Source organism: Lissotriton helveticus, chromosome 2_2, assembly GCF_964261635.1.
Source record: "Lissotriton helveticus chromosome 2_2, aLisHel1.1, whole genome shotgun sequence".
NCBI lineage: Eukaryota > Metazoa > Chordata > Amphibia > Caudata > Salamandridae > Lissotriton > Lissotriton helveticus.
In genome coordinates, this window is record NC_136060.1 from 43,294,682 (window position 1) to 43,319,259 (window position 24,578).

At 47.7% G+C, this 24,578-nt stretch overlaps 1 protein-coding gene across 2 annotated transcripts in view; it reads left to right on the forward strand.

Annotated features, from left to right (window-relative positions):
• The window catches only part of LOC144821267 (plasma kallikrein-like), a 524,784-nt gene that overhangs the window by 360,582 nt on the left and 139,624 nt on the right, over positions 1-24,578 (forward strand). For both annotated transcript variants that reach the window (XM_078678094.1, XM_078678095.1), the window contains exon 12: positions 20,829-21,010. In XM_078678094.1, the coding sequence (XP_078534220.1) occupies positions 20,829-21,010 (182 nt within the window). The remainder of the gene's footprint in view (positions 1-20,828; positions 21,011-24,578) is intronic.

Here is a 24,578-nt window from a genome sequence, read left to right on the forward strand (position 1 = left end):
TTCATTGAAAAAGAGGGCCATTCGTTCAGTCCAATCGCTAGTAGGTCTAAACGGTTGGCTCATAACCGCCGGGGAGGAGAAGCTTTTTACAACATTAAACAAAATTTTACTTTTATTAGCTGCCAGGTCAATTTTTGTTGACAGGAAGAGTTTTTTTTCTCACTGACTTTCTTATAGTGAGTTTTCAAGACCAATATATAAATCAATTTGTCTGAAGGATGATAGTTCCTCCGCCACTCTCCTTTGAGATGTTTGCAGTACCTTTTACTATCCCCGTAGGCCTCAGAGAACCAAGGGGCTGAGACTCGAGTAGTTTTAACCCAGGCTCTCTGTTGCCTCTATCTCCACATCTGCTAGAGGAGTATGTTGAAAATTAGTACGTTTTGGTGAACATTATCTGCGCCATCTTGCCTCTTCCCCTGATGCCACACTTTTGTCGTGCGCGCCCGCCATTTTTTTAAGATGCCCCGAGCAGAACGAACCCATTTGCATGCCGCTGGCCCCTGACATAGCCCTTCGCCTTCACTAAGCCTGCACGCTGACCACCCCCCCCTGCTTGCACCTGCCTTGAGTCATAAACCCCTCTTCGGCGCTGCTCTGCCCCAGGCCCTCATCCTGTTCCCAGCGCGACACCTCCCTGCTTCCCTTTCATGATCTCCGGCCCTTAGATGCAAACCCCCTTTTTTCCCGTGTGCCCGTTTTGTCTTCCCCGTTCCCAGGCCGACACCCAGCTCTGCCGATACCATTCCTTGCCCCTCCCCGTACAATAGAAAGCTTCCCCCATCAAAGGATCCCCGGGTTGATCAAAGCCCCCACTCCATGAGATCCGATCAAACCCCCCACATTCCGTGAATCGGCGGAATATCCAGCTGCGTGATACTCATCACCTGTTATGACTAGGGTGGGGACTTCAACTGTAAATGTGTGTGGGAACGGGCCCAAAGGGGATTTCCGGGAATGTCTTTTCCATACATCAAAGCTTTAACATGAATGTGTAATCTACAATAAAGTCATAAACCAGTGTATAAGAGGCCAGGCCTCAGAAATGTATCTAGAGCACCTCAGAACGATACCTTCTGTCCGTTTCGTTGTGTTCTCCTCCGGAGAAAATAAAAACCTTGTTTCCTGCTTTCCAGTCTCCAGCGCCTGCCTCTTCATTGATTAAATAACTAGAGGGTCACAGAGGCAATACCGCCGGGCAAATATCGATTGTCCCCGACCCGACTCAGGTTTTAACAATTGGCGTCCCAAGCGTGGGGCCCATCAGCGACTCGTGGATCCAGTGGGAGAGGTCCCGACGACAGAGTGAACGACTGCAACGATCGGGAGAGCTCTTGCCCAATAGACCCTCGTCTGGCAGCCGATCATCCGAACTTCACTAGTTCCGAACAGACCTCTCTCGAGTGATCTATGGTCCTGACTGGGGACCATCAGGAGTGCCGTGAGAAATACGAGAAAAAGAGGACGATCGGGCGCTGGATTCGGAAGACAAGAAACTGTCCACATGGTCCGGGTAAGGTCGTGTAATCACGACAAGTGCGAAATTATTGCTTGATTGTTTGATTGTTTAAAAATACTAGTATTGCTCTTTATTTATTTGGAGATTCACTGTCTACAAACGGAGAAACAACGGGCTCTCTCTTTGCAAGCAGTGGAGGATAGGTAGGGCAGCAGCCGTGCTTATTTTTTCTCCCCCACTCAATAATTACTTGAAACTGAACTGTTGTTCGCAAAACTATTGTTTCCTGGAGATTCCCTGTCTGCAAACAGGGAAGAGACCACCCTTTTTGCAGATAGTGAAAAGGGTAGGTAACGCAGATCTTTGCGGACCTACTCATTCTCCCCATTGTTATTTATTGGTCTTTTTGTTATTTTTTGATCCATGAGGTATTCACTGCCTGCAAACAACGTTGAATAGAAATATTCTGTCCAGTCTTTGCACCTAGTGATAAGATAGGCAGTGCTGACTTTTTAGTCCCTCGTTACGAGCCGTCATGTCTGTCTTCTCCCCACTGATTAATAGCCTGTTTAGCCCGGACCGTGTATTAGAGGTGGACCATATAGCTCCACTAGAAGGCACCCCTAATAAGGACATGTTCATAAACTATGGATTAGTCACCATAGCCTATAATAAATTGTGGCACAGGTATACCGAAGAGAGTCAAGACAAACAGTGGCCACTGGCAGGATCCTTTGACCTTGATAAAATAGAAACGTTAGAAATAGCCCTTCGAAATAATAAGACAACGCCAATTATGCTCGACAGTCTCGGTATGTGGCGCAGAGAGGCTATGCAACGACAGAGAAAAGACGAGGACAAACCAAGTAGAGAAATATACCGACAGGACAACCCCAGGACATCGCTACCCACAACTTATCCCCCGACACTATGCAAAAGACGACCAGACTTAGGGCCAGACCAATGCGCTTTTTGTAGGTATGTCGGACACTGGAAAGCCCAATGCCCGACTCTACTGAGCGTGAGTAAAGGCAAAGGGCCGACAGGAACGACAGACCGGCAGTACGAGAAAAAGCGCGAGACAAAGAAGAACCCGACTTACATAGACAGACTAGACAGAACCACCACGTTTGATTATGCCCGATGGCACAGATTTCGCCAGGACAATTTCAGCGGCATGCTCAAGTTCTCCTAGGTCGGGCAACGACAAGACGGGAACCCAGCCTCGTTTCAAATTCACAGACGGAAAGAGATAATTATAACCAATAACTGTTTTATGTTCGTCTTGGGTCTTTGTATGTCGTACTTGTACTGTCCCCCGTCTGAGTTTGTGTGTATGTAATGTACAAATCTGCGTCATCCCTCTACACGTGTTCCCGTGTTACTCAACCTCTGTTAGCAGAAACTTAGCATAAAAGCAACCTGGAAAGAAAGAAATGGTAAAACAAAATCCGTAGACCATTAATGAACTTGAACTTTTAATTTAGCACAACAAACAAGGAATAATAACGGTAAACTGTAGAAAATGAAAGTCAAACAGAACATTCGCCCCCCCCCCATTCTGGAACCTTCCAAAGTAGGGCAGGGTTACGGCTACGCCCAACCAACGGCAACCCATATAAGGCGGGCCCGGCCGCCAACTCTTGGTCAGGAAATCTTAACGTATGGGGGAGCCGGAGGAGAGGCAGGAGCCAGCAGCCCGGGCAGTTGTAGGTAGTCCCGCCACATGTCTCCTCAGCCAGCCGCAACGGGCCTGGATAGACTTGAGTAGTCCCGCCACATGTCCAGAGGAGAACGAGGCACCTTTTTTCCTTTTCTCTTCCGTAACAGCCGCAGCAGCTCTGGACGGCGGGATGTCCTGCACGTACCTCCACAACAATTTGTCCAAGTTGGGCTGGGAGGGAGAGGCGACGCGGACGAGCCTCTCCCACCTCCACCGATAGGAGGTCTCCCAGCCCCCGGCCCGACGCCGAACACCCCCAGTCAGGCGATGGTGCCAATACTTCCACAGCACCGAACACACCATGGTGGCACCCCAGTACTTGCGCAGCACCGAACGTGCAATGGTGACCATATTTTCGGAACACCGAACCTGCAATGACTGCACTGATACTCGTGCCGCGCCGAATGCGCGCCACAGGTGGCCATGCTCCCACAGCACTGAGCACAGGACTTGGGGAACACCGGATGTGGAGAGACCTTCATGCGGGGCGATGAAAAGGAGCGGCATGGAGTGCACCGGGAGAAGGAGACGATGCGAACGAGTCTCCCTCGCCCCCCCCCCCCCCAGGTGGGGGGGCATCACAGCTGCACCCCAGTTGAACGTCCCGCTTTCACACAACAGGGACCTCTTCCGTTCACTCCGAAGGATCTCTCCCACTCTTGCAAACTCGACGAGAGTGGCCCCTGTAGGGCCTCAAAATGGCGTCTGGGTCCGCTGGAAGGCGGGCCCCGGCCACTAGAGTAACTTTGACCAGCAATATAACTCGAACATTTGCCCCCTGGAGCACGAGCCCCCATCTCCGACAGCATCTCCGCAGCCTTGAAGATCCTACAAAGGTCCCCGGCGGAACCTTCGGCCTCTGCAGGCTTCCGGTAAGGGACGGCTGCCTTGATCGCCAACGAAACAAACATGACATTGCCACTCCTTCTGTTAGCATGAATTCTAGAACTGCCGAAAAGGACTCTGGTCCAAACTGCCAGTAATGGGAAACATTTCCCCCTGATGCTGCTTCCGGACTGAGCCGGCCCCGCCCAAAATGGCGCTGGTATCAATCGGAACTTACGAACACCTCGTGGTGTTCCTTCGCACTAATTAAACTTGATGTTCTGAGATTTTATATGATCCTTTGTACACTTGGCTAGAAAAGACAAGGAGAACTCACTCGACGAACAGTATGAAAGGATCCCCGTTACAAATGTTGATTACAAATGTACAATGTATTATATTTTTATAACTGATGTAAACCTCATTTACGACGCTCACGTACGGTATGCATATAGGAAATCTGATTACCACTATTATGATTATGCTTCTAAATTATGAAATAAATGCCCCCGAACCCCCAGCCAATTAATAGACGTTTTAGTCTCTTACAAATGAATGAGTAACACTTTCCGATGTTTTTATTGCTGCAAACGACACCCCCCACTGTACGCACTTTAGCCATTGCCACGACCGGCCAAATACGACCGCACCCTCATAATCCTCATGCTGAAATGATTTTGCAAAATAAAGTTTTTGAAACTATGGACGGGTATTGCATGCTTTATTTTAAAAAATGTGGGGTCGGTGGGAAAGTTCTTTTCTGTGCACCCTACTCTGCTCTCTCTTTAAGGTTAAAAGAAGATGGTTGCCCAGCCCTGGAGGACGGATCGGATCGACAACACGACACTCCGCCTTCAAAGTACGCGACTGACTCATGAACTCTCGCGTAGAGGAAGACCTTGACTTCCAAGGATGGGTAAAACGAACGGTGTAAATGAGGGAATGTAAAAGGAGGGTGAAATGAAATAATGTAAATGTGATAAGGTACAACGTTCCAAAGTATCAGGGAACGGAGCTGACCCAAGAACCGAAGAACCTTAGAACGCCACAGCGTTGAAAGAGGTTTAAGGATCCCGATAGTGAGATACATCCTTTGACTAGATACCTCGCACTAAGCACCTCTGGTTTCCTTTTTACGTTTCCCCGCACACGACCTATATGGACACACTACCCCCCCCCCCGACTCCAGAAACCATATCCCCGGGGACCCTGCCCCGAGGAGGAAAAGACGAGTAAGAGGTAAGTAAAGGACTTATGAATCCATGTATTTGAATATGCGCGAATGCTGTCTTCCCCACCCCCCTTTTTTCCTCCCTCTGCAGGTTACATCAGAGATTACAGCCGAGGTGTGGCGAAGATCTGAAGCCTCGCCATGTCTAATACACGAAGCGGACTAGCGCCGCAAGGTGGTGTCTAAGCACGCCTGCAAACTACTCACGTATCGAACAAACCCGGAAAATTAGCACAACCTGATAAAAAGTGATCACCCTTAAACCAGACCGGACGAATGAACCCATGTCACGTATGATGCGAAACTATGAGGGAATGTGTGTGTGTGACTGAGGCGTCGACCCAACTGGTCGAAGGACCGAGAATGCGAGAAGTGCGACAAAATGGTACCTCCTTTCTTCTTTCCTTTTTCTCAAGGCACGTCCCCTCTACCCTGTCTAATGCTCAAACTGCATGATTACAAGATTCTAACGCAGACCCGTGAATGCCCTTTACTGTGTAATGCACTAAATAGCCTTTCTTGAATACACTGCCACCCTCTCTGTTGCACGTGTACTATTTAGCCTGCCGTTGCACTCTCTCTCTCTCTCTCTCTCTCTCTCTCTCTCTCTCTCTCTCTCTCTCTCTCTCTCTCTCTCTCTCTCTCTCTCTCTCCCTCTATTTTTGCACTCCCACTCTTCCGAGTGATTAGCCCCGAAATTGGCAGACTGCCACCCCTAGCACACCACCTAATTGGCTTCAAATACCGTCAGTATTTGCACAAAAACTTGTCTTTAATACAATCACCCTGAAGCCGCGTCATTACCTCTCCTTTTCCGCTAGAAGTCAATGAACCGAGGTTGGGCCGTAAGGGAAAGGACAGGTAAGACGACAGAGGTTCCCTAATCTGGCCCGAAATAAGGGAACTACATGTCGACGGCTCCTATGGTATAAAACAAGGACCTCAGAATACGCGACCCTCCCCTCCCCGAATTGTCGCAATACCCAAACCGGAAAAATGATCACCCCTGTTACCTCCCCTGTATCAGCCGCCCAAAAACTGGAATTATGAAACTACCCCTCATTTCCGGTTGTGAGAGATGGGTCGATTTATGCCCTTACCACAAGTTTCCTATGTCCCTGGTTGTTCCCCATAAAATCCCTGTCCTTCCTAATTAAGTAATCGGGCTGTAAAAGGTTACGTAGGATCCAGAGTGATGTTTTACAAGGTTAACAGACTAGTCCAAGGTAAAGAAATCATCGAAATGAACCCCGTAGTAGTTGAGAGGCAGGATGCATCGATAGAAAGGAAATGTTTAGCCATGTTCGTCTCTCAGCAAAATACCTGCGTAGTACCATGTTGACGACTCACAGTACCCTTTGTAAATGTAAAACTCTAGAGAACGGCATATCTTTGCCAGGTTCGTCTCACGAAGGTGGGTCACTATCAGATGAACTGTCGTGACTGTAATAAATAATTGTAAAGGAAAGTCATAGTAAATCCAACAGGCCCGTCACCGGTCATTCATATGCCAGTTGTGAACACTAATATAACGGGCATTTTTCATTCTTTGCCTGGAGCTGGGAGAGAAATAGACTTTTTGATTATCTTCATCTGCAAATTCTCTAAAGACTGTCTTTTCAAACTTGTTTAAGGGTACTGCTGTTGGAGGAGAGAAGGACCGGATGTGGGAGCACGAGGCCTGACTACAGACTAAGGAACACCTGCGACATTAGCCAAGGCGAGACCACGACAGAAAAGAGCTGCAGGACGAGGCACTGTTTTCGACAACATGAGAAGAAAGGGTCGACCTGATGCCCCTGCTCGATGTCCAGTGTCTGTCGACAAGTCCCCGCTCTCTGAATTCGGTCACACGCCCGCCTATTTGAAGTCTCTCGTTCCCCTAGTTTGTTCCTAATTTGGCCTTGCTCCATCCCCCTTTTCCTCTGACCTACCCTATGGACTGTTTTGTACGCTCTTCTTCCATCTGAACTTTCTGACAAACACCTCAAAGGACACAGGGCGAAAAGGACCTTTCCGACCAGAAACGCGAGGAAAGGGTCGTGCCCTGCAACGCAGAACTTAGAACAGAGCTGGACTTGTAGCTCCACCGCCGGTGCTCAACAGCGCCAACGAAAGGCAACAAAGAATGATGAGAACTCGTTAAACTTCGAACATTTGACATCCCCAATCGCCGTTTCTGCTAGACCTCATTTCTCTCCCAGCCGCCATTGTATTGATCATGCTCCAATCCGAACCTGATATATATGTAATAACCTGCCAGTATGAAATATGCTTGCTGCTCTCGCTACAGAATCGTTTTTGTATTGCATTCCTATGACTTTCCTGCTAAACAAATTGATCAAAGTTTATCAAATAGGCCCACCTCCTAAAAACTAGAAATGTTAAAATGTATTGTTTACAACTCTTTTCCTCTAGGGTTCCTACCGTTTTCTTTCTCATGCCCACCACAATAGAACCGAGTAGAAAATGAACCAGCAAGATGTCTTGAATATGTTAAAGGGAGGACTGTTGAAAATTAGTACGTTTTGGTGAACATTATCTGCGCCATCTTGCCTCTTCCCCTGATGCCACACTTTTGTCGTGCGCGCCCGCCATTTTTTTAAGATGCCCCGAGCAGAACGAACCCATTTGCATGCCGCTGGCCCCTGACATAGCCCTTCGCCTTCACTAAACCTGCACGCTGACCACCCCCCCCTGCTTGCACCTGCCTTGAGTCATAAACCCCTCTTCAGCGCTGCTCTGCCCCAGGCCCTCATCCTGTTCCCAGCGCGACACCTCCCTGCTTCCCTTTCATGATCTCCGGCCCTTAGATGCAAACCCCCTTTTTTCCCGTGTGCCCGTTTTGTCTTCCCCGTTCCCAGGCCGACACCCAGCTCTGCCGATACCATTCCTTGCCCCTCCCCGTACAATAGAAAGCTTCCCCCATCAAAGGATCCCCGGGTTGATCAAAGCCCCCACTCCATGAGATCCGATCAAACCCCCCACATTCCGTGAATCGGCGGAATATCCAGCTGCGTGATACTCATCACCTGTTATGACTAGGGTGGGGACTTCAACTGTAAATGTGTGTGGGAACGGGCCCAAAGGGGATTTCCGGGAATGTCTTTTCCATACATCAAAGCTTTAACATGAATGTGTAATCTACAATAAAGTCATAAACCAGTGTATAAGAGGCCAGGCCTCAGAAATGTATCTAGAGCACCTCAGAACGATACCTTCTGTCCGTTTCGTTGTGTTCTCCTCCGGAGAAAATAAAAACCTTGTTTCCTGCTTTCCAGTCTCCAGCGCCTGCCTCTTCATTGATTAAATAACTAGAGGGTCACAGAGGCAATACCGCCGGGCAAATATCGATTGTCCCCGACCCGACTCAGGTTTTAACAAGTACAATTGAAAGAGATCCTGTATATAATGGCTAACCCACTGCCTCTCCCCACAGGATGATCCTTCCTCAGAATCTGATAGCCCAGGGGGATCACATTGGCAATGGTAGGGTTTGAGGCATCCGTTAGCCAAGTTTCAGTAAGAAACAGCAAATCGGGGGAGGAGTCAGTTAGACAATCAAAGATTTCCAGTTGATGTTCCTTTAAGGAGCGAACATTCAGTAGAGAAACCTTCCAATATGTATCTAGAGCACCGAGTCTCCTAGTCGAGGTGATCATACCCCTATTAACTTTGTGCTCTCTAAGAGGTGACTAAGCTGACTATTCACACTCTTTACACCTCTGGGGGAAATTGTTCCCCATCCTCAATGAGTGGGGTCAACACACCAAGCCTTTACCGAGATTTAGCAGATATTCTCTGCCATAGGCAATTACCTGGGGGGGATCCCGGGCCAAAACCGGTAGCATGATCGGCCCCGGACCCTTCAGGGACACGGACGGGCACAGACGGGCTTGCCTTAGATGCGCCTTCGGCGCGCTGTGTCCCGTTTTGAAGGGGCCAGCTTCAACCACTAGACCCCGCCGAAGTGAGTAAAATGGCGGCTAGCGGTCCTAGAACTCCGAAAAGACCAGTTCGATTCCCCCTCCCTCCAAATACAATTCCCACAGTTAAAAAATGTACACACAACCAAGTAATTTCAACCAAACAGATTTAAAACAGACTAAAGTGCAAAGTGCACTCGGTTTTTGGCAGCAAGTAAAGTAGGATGTTAATCAGTGCTTGAGTTAGCTTAGACTAAGGAGCTCGCGCCGTGACCCATTTTGAAGGGGCCAGCTTCAACCACTAGACCGCGCTGAAGTGAGTAAAATGGCGGCTAGCGGTCCTAGATCTCCGAAAAGACCAGTTCGATTCCCCTCCCTCCAAATTCAATTCCCACAGTTAAAAACTTTACACACAGCCAAGTAATTTCAACAAAACAGATTTAAAACAGAATAAAGTGCAAAGTGCACTCAGTTTTTAGCAGCAAGTGAGGTAGGATGTTAATCAGTGCTCGAGTTAGCTTAGACAATGCGATTGTTACAATGACAGTGTTGTTACATCGCATACCGTTACAACGCAAGTTGGAAAAATTACTTGCTGTAGGGGGGTGCTGCTTTTTGGAATAGTATCATTTACTATTCCAACTCCAGTCTGTGCAGCAGTAGGAAGGGTGTTGGATTTTAAACCCAACACCTTCGGCCCCCTACAGCAAATTGTTGTTTTGACTTTCATTGTAATGGTATGCGATGTAACAAACCGGTCCTTGTAATTACCGCGTTGTAATGGCATGCGTTGTATTGCATGCATGGTAAAAGATGGTAAATTATCCCCTGCTATAACTGATACATCACCTCCTCGGCACAGTGCACTGTCCCTGAGCGCCAACGACCTCCATTGCAGTGAGGAACTGACCCATTATCTACTTTTCAACACCTCATCTAGCCTGCACCACATATCATCCTTGATTTTTATTTATTTATTTATTTATTTTTTTGAAAAAACCTTTATTAGCAAAATTATGGAAGTACAGATTCTCGCCTACAACCCTACGGGCCGGCCAGGAAAACATCACAAGGTATAACATAATACACAGCTCATCAGCCGACAACCAGGGGTCCGGCAGCCACGGTAAGAAGATCGTTAAGTTCCAAACGACAGGATACGAGCGGTTTCATTTTATAACATTCAAACAACAAAAGAAACAAGGCTGTACTCCAATCATGATGGTCGTTTCGTGTGTGGCAGGAGGAGGCGGTCAGGAAACAATAAGGGAGACAGGAGATGGTACAGGACAGGAAAAAGAAAGGGAGGGAGGGACAGAACGGGAGCCCAGAGCCGGTGAAAATATCGATAAATCTGTACATGTGGGAGCCGGAGTGTACAGTCAAGGGGAACAAGGAGTATCAGGGGGATCTACGAAGGGGGGTACACAGATGTCCCCACGGAATGCATTCCACTGGTTCCATATCCTACCCCACTTTTGGGGCCTGCCACGGGAAAGGTAGACAATTTTCTCTCTGAACATGCACCAGTCCATGTTGTCTTCCCATCCAGAGACCAAGGGAGCCCTATGAGACCCCCATAACTGCGCAATGTCCCTCTTTGCGATCATGTTGCCTAGAGTCACCCATTGAGTCTGAGCAACATTACAGTCGGTCGGTTCCCACACATTCAAGAGACAGCGCCTAGGTTCAGGTATCAGTCGAACATTCGTGACTTCATTCATCACTTCATGCACTCCCCTCCAGAAGGACTCAACCACTGGGCACTCCCATACAATATGAAGGAAAGTAGCAAGCATACCACAACCCCGCCGACACAGTCCATCATCAGAAAAACCCATACGCATCAGTCGAGGACCAGTGACATAGACACGGTGCAGGACTTTCAGCTGAACAAGTCGCAAGCGCGCCGGAATCGCGACCTCTTTAGGAGAGGACACCGCAGCCTGCCAATCTTCATCGTCTAGCTCCAGCCCATCGGCAGTCCAGGCGTCACGCAAATGGACCAGCAAGTCCGATCGAACATTAATGAGTTTTTTATAAATAAGAGAAATAGTGCTGTCCGGAACATGACCGTCCAGCACCCTATCCTCCAGGGGGGAACTCTAATGAATATCAGAACCGGACGGAAAAACCGACCCAACGGCGTGGCGAACCTGAAGATATCGAAAAAATTCCGAGTCATGCAGACCATACTCCTGCTGTAGTTCCGCAAAGGTCTTCACTCTATCCTTAACCCAAAGATCGCTCAATTTACTAATCCCGATGAGATCCCATCTATCGAACCCCTTTGACGTCCATAGTTCACCCAGCCTCTCCGCAGCAAATAAAGGGGTCGCCCTGGTAAGCCTATCTGTCCACCCGGTAGCCGCGGTCGCGCTGCTCCAAACCCGCACCGCCACTGCCGTGGGACCCGTTAAGTTCCTCCTAGCACTCCTAGAGTTAAATGCCCTATAGTAATCCCCCCCAGGTAAAAGCCATCGGTCCATTTCAAAAGCCGGATTCGGGACAGGACCATACATAGCATGGTTCATGGCACTCAACTGGGATGCCCAATAGTATCGTCGTATGTCAGGTAACGCGATGCCCCCATCATACCAGGGTAGCGTGAGTTTGGCCAATGCTATACGGGACCGACCAGCCCACACCAGCTTCCTCTGGAGGCACTCTATTTCACGAAAATAGTTAGCCGGCACCAAATCTAGCGTGTTTTGGACGGCATACAAGAACCGGGGGAGGGACATCATTTTGAACAATGCCGCACGTCCCAAGGGGGATAGGGGCAGATTACACCACGCCGCAACGTCCGACCGGAGCCGAGCGAGCGGAGGCAGCAAATTCCGATCATAACGCAGCACAGGGTCAAGTGAAATATAAATCCCCAAATATTTGAAACCATCAGTGCAGACCGGGATCGGACATATTCGGGGCAGAGAAAGAGGGTCACTAGTAAGCGGAAAGCTACAGGATTTAGACCAATTGATAACCAACCCGGAGTTGCGGCCAAAAGAGCGCAATACGTCGATGAGAACTCCCAGCGATTTGCGGGGGGACGTCAGATATAACAGGATGTCATCGGCATAGAGAGAGACTCGGTCTTCAAAATCCGGAGACCAACGAATACCTTTTAGAGAGGGTTCCCACCGAAGCCAGGCGGCCAGCGGTTCAAGCGCAAGCGCAAACAACAACGGCGACAAAGGACAGCCCTGCCTCGTGCCACGCCCGAGGGCGAAGGGCGCCGAGGCTCTGCCATTAACCACCACCTGCGCAAGCGGCTGTTCATACAGGAGTTTAACCCAGGTGATGAATTTAGGGCCAAAACCGAACTTGGCGAGGGTGGCCCACAAATACGGCCACTCAACCGTGTCAAAGGCCATCGAAGCATCAAGAGAAACCAAGATGGCCGACTCACGAAGAGTTCCCGCCCTCGCGATGACGCCATGCAGACGGCGAAGATTGAGAGCAGTATTACGCTATGGGATAAAACCGGACTGATCTGGGTGAACCAGTCCGCTGATCACCGTGACCAGTCGATTTGCCAGTATTTTTGCCAATATCTTAGGTTCAGTGTTCAGAAGGGAGATTGGACGATACGATGAGCAACGCTCGCGGGGCTTACCATCTTTATGAATGACCACGATGGAAGCCAGCCTCTGGTCCCCGGGAAGAGAGCCAAGATCTCGCGAGGCCGCAAACATACGCAGCAAATACGGCGCCATTTTGTCTGGACACAACTTATACAACTCAACCGGTATACCATTAGGGCCCGAAGCCTTCCCCGAACGAAGGGAGCGAATGGCAAGCGCAACCTCATTAGCGGAAAAATCAGCCTCCATTAACACCCCGTCAGACTCCGAGAGACAGGGCAGCGCAAGGTCGCGAAGTAACAAGCACGAGTCCTCCTCCGGGAGGCCCGAAACCGGGGCATAAACGACCCGAAAATGCTGAGCAAACACCTCAACTATCTCCACCGGGTCCACGACTCGCACTCCATCATCTCTCTCAATCACTGGCACCACACGATTCAATCTGTCTCTCCTGTCCAGCCACGCAATCAACTTCCCGGCCTTATCACCCACATCGTAGAGTCGCCCTTGCTGCATGCGATGCATCGCCTCAGCAGCAGCAGTCACAAGTGCCCTGTATTCAGTTTGCTTAAGAGCCAAAACATGCAGAATCTCAGGCGTCACTCCAGCCTCCAATCGCCCCTCAAGCACCGCAATCTCAGATTCCAAACTCACCACCTCTTCTTGGTTGCGCCGTTTCTCATCGGCCACAAGGGACAAGGTCTGACCTCGGATCAACGTCTTATAGGCCTCCCACAATGAAACAGGGGAGGAGACAGATCCCTAATTTTCTGCAAAATAATAGGCCACACACTTGATCACCTCGGATCTGAGTCTAGGGTTCTGGAAATGCCACGGATTGATCGGGGCGATACGGCCCCCCGTCCCCAAACAAACGTCTAAGTGAAACCATAACGGGGAATGGTCCGAGATCCCCCTAGCCAAGTTTCTGATTTCACGCACCGAGGCCAACTGCACCATAGGCACGACAATATAATCAAGTCTCGAGAGACTTCTGTGAGTCCCCGAATGGAAGGTATACTGAAGTTGGCCAGGGTGCAGCTGCCTCCAACAATTGGCCAACCCAAAGGCATCAAGGAATTTCCCCAACCACAACTGCGATGCAGGGAGGAGCCGGGGGGGGCTACGATCACTCTCACCATTTGCCACCGAATTGAAGTCGCCGCCCAGTACAAGCAAGCCTTCGGGCAAGCCCAGAATGACCTCGCCCAAGTCAGCGAACGTAGTAGACTGCAGCCCAGGCGGAACATAAATAGACAGTATGGAGATCAATTTCCCCTCCCATCTCCCGGTAATGCCAGCATAGCGGCCCCTATCATCTAACAGTGTGGTATCCACCTCCAAGGGAAGGGAATGCTTGACCAGGATACCAGCCCCTCTCGATCCCGAGGTGAAGCCGGAGTGCGCCACCATACGATAGCCTCTCCTGTGCAAAGCGTGGCACGTGTTGCCCACCAAATGGGTCTCCTGAAGCAGGACCACATCCGGGGAGCACCTCTTCAAGTATTGCAGCACAATCCCACGTTTTATCCTGTCCCCAAGACCATTGACATTCCAGCTCAAAACCCTAAGCCCCCTACCCCCTATCCCTGAAGCAAACCGACCGCACCCCCCACCTCGAAACAGTCAAGTGAAAGCAAGTGAAAAACAGAGCACAGCCTCGAAACAAACAAGAAGAAAAAGGCCCCCCCCACCCCCAAGGAACCCAATAGTAACGAACCCCCCACCCTGCACCCCTGCGGTAGACCCAAAAGCCACCCCAACTTGCAGTGTGCCTGTCGCCCCATTAAACTAACCTACAGAAAGAGAGAAAAAAATCCCCAGAGGAGGAAGATCCCTCAGACCCCCCCACACCCCCGGGCATTCACATAATACTCAAAACACAGTCCAGCAGCCCCTGCGATGCATTCCGGCTGGCCAACGCAGACTCACTGCTCCTGGTCCTCCACGCCTCCCTTGGCTCCTCTCGAGTCTTCCGGGCCCTCGGTACGCTTCGGCAAAGTGTCCAACCAGTCACTCACCACCTCAGGGCGGTCGAAGAAAAAGGCACGCTCAGCATGTTCGATTCTCAGGCGGGCCGGGAAAAGCATGGCATATTTCAGTCCCAGGTCCCTGAGGCGCCTCTTCACGCCCGTAAAGCCCATCCTCTGTTTCTGGACAGCTTGCGTGAAGTCCGGATAGAAACTAATCGAAGCGTTCTCAAATTTAATGGGCCCAGTGGTTCGCGATGCTTGCAGGATAGCGTCTCTATCGCGAAAGTTAAATAGTCTAGCTATAATAGGCCGTGGAGCGGCACCCAGCTTCGGCTTGCCTCCCGGAACACGATGGGCCCTTTCGACCGCAAAAAATTTACTTAGGCCCTTCGCCGCAAGATGCTTCAACACGAGGTCCTCCACCAGGATATCAACAGGCATATCGGCAGAATTCTCCGGGACACCAACGATGCGGACGTTGTTGCGCCTGGCCCGGCCCTCAAAATCCTCCAACCGATTGGCAAATAGGTCACAAGTGGTCCGAAGATTACGGACCGTGGTCTGGAGGTCCGAGACATCCGTGGTCAGACTAGCGGTCTTAAGATCAAGAGACTTGACACGCTCGTTTGTTTTCCCAAGGTCCGCTCTGATGAGGGAAACATCAACCGCCACCGTGTCTATTTTAGCAGCCAGGGTTTCATACTGCTGGCCCATACTGGATTGAATACTCGCAATGGCGCCCATCACGTCTTTCAGAGTAGGCTCCTCGTCATCAGGAGCACCATCCCCAGCTTCCTCCAGGGCACCACTCGATCCGCCCGGGGAGCCCTTAGGTCGAGTAAAGCGATCAATAGGCTGAGAGTGGGTGGCCCCCCCTCGGGACGAACCTCTAGCGCCGCGTCTCTCGACAACTGGCCTGCCCGTCATGACTGGGGAGAAACTCCAACTGGAAGTGCGAAACTCGGGCAAAACAACCTTTGTCGTGGCAGGCACCGAATTGCGAGTGAATAAGGGCACAGCACAAGCACTAGACTGGCAGTTGCAGAGCAAGAACTCCGATCGGGAAGTGGGCTGGCACAAGGAGCAAAAACGAAACCGAAAGCACACCAAGGGCAGAGGGCGTGGCCTACCAGCCGTTGTTGTTCGATTGCCACCTGGGTACCTCGGGGACTTGAGCCCCCGGTTGGCATACGTGGTAGGCCTCAAAGTTCAGGTCGCAGTAAGTTCAGCGTGCGACGGCCAAAACAAGTCCCGAAAAGAGCGCTGGCATCAGCAGGGCGTCAATGAAAAATATCCGTCGTCAGAATCAGGATAGATGACAGGATAGTCGCCGGAGGTGGAAGGGGTCCCGGGAGCTCTTAGCTCACGCGTCCATCTTGGAATCGCGCGAAGCTCCTCCTCCATCCTTGATTTTTAATGCATTGAAGATACTTTGTCTTGGTCAAATACAACCATTGATTTCTAAAAAGGACAACTTTATTTAGCCTTTGAAAATTCACATCTTGATTTGTCTATGTTGGATTTTTGTCATTTTGGTCTTGTTTTAATCACATAAATATCGGCTATGTTTCTAAACTGGAGCATAGTCCTTTTGTATTGTTTTCACTGTGCTACTTTAGACATTGCCTCTGAGATAAGCCTAACTGCTCTTCCCAAGCTACCAAGTGGGTGAGTACAGGTTATTCTGAGGGTGCAACTTACTTACCCTGAATGAGGGTCCCTACATGGACAGGGTGCAAACCACTTCAAACTATAGGCCCCATTTCTAACAGTACAATACTCTCAATTGAATCAGTAAACTTAAAGATGACCTTTAAAGTGATGGTCATGCGTTTGTGTGACAAGTCTCTCACTATGCGGGGCCTAATAAATGGAGTGTATATACTTTAATTCCTAATTTAAGATATTTCTCTTTAGCTACAATCAATGAGTTAGTCAACCCACCAACTCAAAAACGAACTTGTGATGCCAGATGTCATGGGCCAACTCCAGCAGGTGAACTCTCTGGACTGAATTTCATCGGAGCGAATATTAGGAAAACGTATTATGGATTCAAAGATGTTTAACTCTTTGCCCCGATCACATGATACGTATAGTGGTGTAAATGGAGTTTGAGCTACTACATCTGAAAGAAGTGCTTTTTGGAGGGAAAAAATTTGACTATTTATATATTCCCCTTAATTTAGATTAGTGAGCAGTACTTATCTTGTATGTCTGCACACAAGTGATCACCTTCACCCTAGTCACAGGGCTTTTTATTCAAGGTGTCTGCCTCACTGAATCACTTCTTAAAATGCTATTTGACAAATTGTCTTGAGAGGGTCCCAGAATATCCTCAGGTGGCAACACTTTTGAGAGCTTTGTTTCCAAGGCACTCTACCCAAGGCGGGATAGGTGTCCCCTAACTCACGTCAGATCCTAAACAAGCTAGTGTGAATGTAATCCAGTCAGTGTAAATGCCTCGAGTGGGGACAATTTGGTTGTATGTTGCATGTTCTTTGCACTAGATGGACTTGTAGTATATTCAGTAGACCCTTTCCTTTGTTTACATCCTTTAACCTAGGCAGGCTAACACATGTGGCAGTAATCAATTGCAGGTGAAAAGTTCAGGGATGTAAACTGTGTCCATAATGACAAGAAATGAAGTGGATGCCCAGTGTTCTGAAAGCTGAGATTAACATGATTATCACAGTTACAATGAGAGGTAGCACCCAGTCAGAATGACCTATTTTGTATAAGAATTGCAACTAATTATGTAAATATGTACCTTAAAAAAAGAAACAACATAAATAACTCTTAGACCTGTCAGCCTTAGGGTGGTCTTCCCACACATAGTTTGACTCACTTCTTCTATTTTTACTGACTTTATTTTTTTGGCCATTACCACTGCTAACCAATGCTAATGGGCTTGTGCTCACTCCCCTAAAACATGATTAAAGTGACTTATAACCAATTGCATCTTTAATTTACTTATATGTCCCTCGTAGAGTGGTATACCATATACTCAGGGCCTGTAAATTAAATACTACCAGTGGGCCTGTAGCACCGTTTGTGCCACCCACCTAACATGGACTGTAAATCATGTCCCAGGCCTGACATTGCATCCTGAATGCAGTTTCAAACTGCCATGTCAACTGGGCATTTACACCCACTTGTGAAGCCTTAATATCTTCATTTATTACATATAAGTCACCCATACAGTAGGCCCTATGTGGCGCATACGTAGCCGATAGGGCAGAGCACTGTGTAATCACAAAATTGGACATGTACTTCTAAGTTTTACATGTCTTAGTAGTGAAAAACTCCCACATTTCGTTTTTTTACTACTGTGAGGCCTATTTCTCCCACTATAATTTCCAAATATAAAGAGATAACTGGTTCATGTTTGGTGTCTTGGGAACTGGAATTTAAAATGATGAAGTCTGATTTTATATTACAATTTTGAAAACGGCACTTTTAGAAAGTTGCCATTTTCTTGCCCTTAGCCCTTTTGTGCCTATAACCTATATTGGGTCACATGACTGTGAGTAACTGACAGATTTTGTGAATTCCTCCCAGACAGTCACACAATAGAGAAATTAGGTGTGCATGGATGGGCCCTACACTGACAGGATGGGGCAGGTAGAGCTGAGCATGGCCCCACTTACAACTGAATAGCCTGTGTTCGGCCTTCACACAAAGGGCCTAACAACCCTGCATTGTCACTTCAGCCAGCTTGAAGCCAGGGCTGGGGAGTTATGAAAATACATGCACTTCAGAGCCACTTTCTAGAAGCTTCTTCCACCTTCCAGAACCAGGGCACCAGGGTATAAAAGAAGAACCTCATTCACCAACTCTTCAGTACACTTCTGGACCCGTGGCTACTTTGCCACAAAGAGAGCCTGCTGTGCTGCTACAAGAACTGACACTCTGCTGGAGGGCTACTCCATAGAAACCTCTACGCTGCTGTGCTGATCTGCTGCCTTTTGCCCTCCTGCCTGACGAAGAAGAACTGAACCTGCATCTCATTTTGAACCCATGGCCCCAGAGTGCCTCAAAGGGCTAGTCTGCTGGCCTCCTGATATGAGCCTTAGGGACATATGAGGCTCCCCAACTGCTCCTGGACCCGTCTGCTGCGATTTCCTGACCCTTAAGTGGTGCCTCCCAGGTCTGGGACCCTCGGGGTGGCTCCCAGACTCTTTAAATCAAGCTTTTGGGTTGTTCGTGAAGTGAACTCAAACGGGCCGGTTTGCACCATAACTGTACCATTCACACCTAAAATCAGCATGAAACACCGCCAGCCAGCCTGTCTCTTCGCACACCAATTTCCCGCGGAGGACTGCCAACGCAAAGCTTCAGCCAGCTCATCTGCAAAGCCTGTCACGCTCTTCGAGCCACGCCGACCACTGCCAGCGATGCTCTCCTTGCTCCCTGCGACCCTCTCTAATGTGAACAGGACTCTTGGCACAAATCTAGAGACAGTAGACCTTCAGCAGGACTAATCTGGGACTGTATCTGATCTGCGCTCCATCGTGATTGGCCTGAACTTTTGACTTTGACCGGTCCAGCACAACCAGGTATCCCCAGTTGGCGCTTTATACTTTTAGGTGCTATTTTACAGTTTCTAATTTAAAAATTCATACCTCTATGTCTACCGATTGGATTCGTGTAATTTTCGTTTTATTTATTTAATAAAATGTGCTCTAATTTTCTAACCTAGAATGGGAACTTTTTGTTTGGTGTTTTTACTGTTTTATTGTTTGAAGTGTTGCACAAATACTTTGCACATTGCCTCTAAGTTAAGCCTGACTGCTCTGGGCCAAGATGCTAGAAGGGTCAGCAATGGCCAATTTAGAATTAGCTAATGCCTTACCCTGGCTAGGATTGTGGTTTCTGCTTGACCAGGGTTCACCCCATGCCAACCAATAACCCTGTTTCTAACAAAAACAAAAACCTATAGCTGCAACACTGGACACCTACGCTATAGAGTAGATATTTTGTCAGTCCTATTCCTTTCTTTTTATTCTTAATATGTTTTCTTTTGGAGCTTTATTTTACATGCGTATTTTCCCATGATTTTAAGGCAGTTAATCTGTGTTAATCTGTGTTTGAGATGTTGTGGTTTGAGATGTTGTCATTTTACATATGTTGAGAACATTGCTTTATTCCTGTCCTTCTCCCCTATATGCTACATTTGATGTAGGAGTAAGGAAAGCGCTATATGGTCCTATTCCTTTCATCCATCTAAGATTATAATTTATAACAGGTACGAAATTCAGGCGTCGGTCTCTCTTTGTCATATAATATGTACCAATTATTCAAAAATCATGGTGCTAATGTGAGGCGGCAAATCCATTTTAACATTTAGGGCCCCATTATGATGGCGGTAAGAGGGACTGTCCGCATGGGCAGCGGTGGTCCCTCCACGGCAATTAGGATGTGACCGCCACCCTGGCGGTCACATCCTGTATTTTTTACATTGCGGCGGGTACTGCTTGAAGCAGCACCCGTCGCAATGTAAAAAATTAAAGCAGTGCATTTGCATGCACAAAGCGGCAGGCACCGCGCGGTGCCTGCCGCTTCGTGCACGCAAAGTCAGGGGGGTACTATAGGTACCCCCCATGTGCACCCCCCACTCCCCCTTCACCCAGGGGGCCTGCTGTGGGCCCCCAAGGTGAAGATCCACATGCTTTTCCTCGGCGGAGAATCCGCCGCGGAAAAGCATGTTTGCACAGCCATCCTAATATGTCTAGCGGTGTCTGAGAGACACCGCCACCATATTAGGCCTTTTCCGCGGCGGTTGTAAGCCAACCGCTGCGGAAAAGCGGCGGACAGAATCCAGGACTCACCAGCCATCCTAATGTGGCGGTGGGTCTTTGGTGGGTCCGCAGAGGATTTTCCGCATCCTCCATCGTAATGTGCCCTGTAATTTGTATTTCAGTTTGTCTTGAAATATCTTTGAAGTAAATTGCAGTTTTGAACAGGAATTTTGTTCTCTAAAGTTTAAATGTTTTTCCAAATTATGTATGGAACACCATATTCACCTAATCAGCTCCTGGTGTGAAAGGCAATGAAATGGAGCATGCTCGATATCATATTCTCTGATTTTGTTTGATTTTTTATAGATTCAGCAAACCTGAAAATTGGCTTGTTTACGCTGGCATTTTAATGCAGTCTGAAATAAATGCATTCGCTCCTTATCATAAGGTTAGAAATATCTTTCTCCATCCCTCTTATACAAAACAAGAAGCTGAAACGGGCTATGATGTTGCCCTATTCGAACTCGAAACACCTATGAATTATACAGGTGGGTTACAAAGTTATCTGTATAAAATTGCGATTTCCTGAATCCTTTCAGCAAGAACAAGTACTATGATAGCATTTATCTTCAGTAAATATTGCTTTCACACTAAAAGTGCAGTACAAGTCGGAATATGTATTCCATGCTTTGTTTTAATTTATGTTGATAAAAAGATGAAAATGTGCATGTTACAAGCACGATTATTCCCCACGAACATCTGTGAAACCCTTTGTCTGCTATGCACAAAATTCCCATTAAAAATGAGGACAAGCAACATGCATACTATTACTATATAGAATACAACACTAGTAAAGGAAGGAGTGCAAGGTCTGAAAAAAAAAGTAAGGCACACACAACAGCTAAATTGTGACACAAATGAGGAAATTGGCTGAAGTTCTAGGGGGTGATTTACAAAGATGTTTGGTTTCAAATGGAATTGTTTCCATAATAAAATTGGCGAGACGAGCATACATTACTTATAATGTGTATGTGCAACTTATTCTGCTTGGGAGTGCATTTACGCTTTGTGAGGACTATCACAAATGCATTTTGGAGTGCATAAAGTAGTTATCCCCAGTACTCTTTTATGCACTCTTCAGAGGCGGCTCCTCCGCTGTGGCGGAGGAGTGTTACCACACTGCTTTTAAGCAGTGCGTGGCATACATAGAGGAAACATAAAATGATAATCATTTTGCTTTATTATCATTTTATGCTTCCTGCTGCTTTGCTGGCGGGTGGGTTTTGTGGGGCTGCTCTGCTCACGGAGCAGGCCAGGGAAGTAGTGGTTTGCCCACTGCTAAGTGCGCATTGACTGTTTGGTTGTCTCTCTTGGGCCACCCAAACCAGTCATGCATACTTTCCCCTTCTCCATGCAGGTTGCATTATAGCCTGCATAGAGAACATGGCCACCCCTAAAGCCCCTGACTGAGCAGCGTGTCACGGCGCTCAGACCAATCACTTTCATGTAGTTCTTAGGAGTCCCCAAGGACATGCGCATTTTGGATGACCTAAACTGAGGGCTTGGTGTCCCAGCCGCTTTTGGACACCCCCAAAGGATATGACAGCTGTTAGACCAGCTAGCTCTTCAGTGCCACTACCACCCTACAGTGGTGTGGGTAGTCTCTGGCAACCACTGAACATGACAACCCTGATTCCTCAGGTAACGTGGTCACAGTACTTTTCGCACAGACACTCGTGCTTGCTTTCTCTCAGAAAAAAAACAGGTTGGCGATTAGGATATTTCAATAATTATTTATTGGTCCAGCGACAATCTGGTGTAAAACATATGCGCCGTGACAATCAGGAGACAGAAGCATATGAAAGAGATTGCTAGTACCAATATAGTAAATAGTAGCTACATTTCTACCATAGTGCTAAGAAGATGAACAGTAGCAGTTCAGATAAAAACAGTAGCACTTGTATATTCCTAAAATGCGTGCCCTAAGTAATTTGCCTAAATGTACCTAGCATGACTTGGATGTGTAGGTGCAGATGCATATATCTATGAGTATCTGTAGCCAAGAAACCCCCTAGGGATGAGCCAGCCCCCTCACCTGATGGTGTAGAACTAAGGACCCAGTCTCTGTGTCGAGCATGACAACCCGCAAGGGATGTCAGACCACAGTATGGAGGAATTCTCTAATTTGTAGGGGGAGTGAGGGTCTTTTATACTAAAGTGGTCACTTCAGGGTTTTTCTAGAATCAATATATTTTTAAAAAACAACCATGGATGTTTTGAAAACAATCATAAATGTTTTGAAAACAATCACCAATGCTTTTCTAAACAACAGTGATCATGCACAGCTAAGGATGAAAAAGTGATGACCCCTATACAGAAAAAATCTGCCGTGCCTGGGGACTTGTTTATGTACGTCAGGTACAGGGATTATTATAGAATACTTAGAGCCTGGTGTCGAGGAGACAGGAGCAAGCTACTAGGTAAAAGTTCACCTGTTTAGAATCGTTTTTGTGTGGATGAGACAATTTATTTAAAAATGGGGTATACATTGATGTGACTATCCTGAAAGACATAACAGTAACTCCTCATCAAAAGGTCAACAAGGTTAGCTAGGTAATGATAAAGATAACATTATTAAAAGGCATTTAAAAATCACTTATAATAAAACATACTAAAAAGCACTGTTAAAAGCCTATAAAAAAATGTCAATAAAAGAAAGTCATTTTCCCTAAAGAAGCGCTCAAAAGGTCCTCTATATTTGTATGTATTGTTATTATTACACTGAGCACCTTGAAAGCCATGAAGCTCAGTCAGAGCCAAGAGGAGAGAAAAAATAAAACAAGGTCACACTCGACCTTCAATTTGGTAAACATAAAAAAAGTTGCAAACAGTTCCCAGCGCATGGGAGGCCAAATTGTTTATGAATCCTGCACTGAACACTGAACATCGCTGATCATCTTATCTCCAGGTTGGCAGCCCCACAAGAACTTCCAGTATCATATCCCATGAGCAAACATGGTCATCTCCAGTTCCCCCGGCAGCTGCTGGGGAAGAGTTAGATGCGTACACGCCTGATGCCGATGCCTGTATTTCTGGAGCAGAGCCGATATCCCTTCCAACAGAAGCAGAAGCATCCTTTCAAGGCTTCTAGAAATGCTGTCATCAACATAGGAATATGCTGTGGACAACTGCAAGTGTGGGCCTGCAAAGGCGCCAGTAGCGCTTCAATGTCCAGCAGGGCAACCAACGGAAGTGTCAGACACACGTCTAACACGTAGTCAAATCTGCTGCAGAGGCAATGGAACACAGGCCAGGTACAGTCTCGCCATACCGGTCTGAAAGACAGGAATCAATGCTCTCAACAACGTGGTTCCAGCAGTGTTCTCTCCATTTCATGATGGATTGTGACGTCTAGTGCAAAGCAAGAGTATTAAAATCAGGATGCCCGCTACCGAAAGCAGGACCAAAGGAAGCCCTCCAAAAACGCTTCCAAGTACGGAGTGTATGAAAGCTGGAATTACTCTGAAGCTGACCTGAAAGGTGGTTAAGAGACCTGAACCAAATTGCTTAAATAAGAGTACAATCCCACTCGTAACAGACAAGTTAAAGATATGATGAACCATTTCTCCGAAATGGATCTGAAAATTTGTATGGACCAGGGCCTGTATCTTTGCTGAAGACCTTGCAACCTAGAGATCAAATGTCTCACGGGCTGAACTTAAGACCACATTTTGTTGAAATAACATGGCTTTCAGTCTGCTCATCGAATCCAACCGTGTACTGGAAACATTTAATGAAGGCCAAAGTGGTGCTTCCTAACTGCGTGAGCTGGGGGAAACAATACTTGCTTACAGCAAACACACTTGAAGTTTACTGTGACTAGATAAGCAATGCCTGGCGCCATTCCACAACAGCCTTGATCATTTAGCACTAAAAAACTTCCATTCAAAAGTAATTAAAGAACCGGATGGATCACGGCAGCTGGGGAGCCTTTCAAGTGGCCAGATAAGTTCCCTTTTAAGCATTACACGTTCCATGAAGCCAATCTTCCTTGCACACTAAAGTCTTACTTAAAGCCTTCCCGCAGTCAGTACCACTTAAGAAAACTTCTGTGTC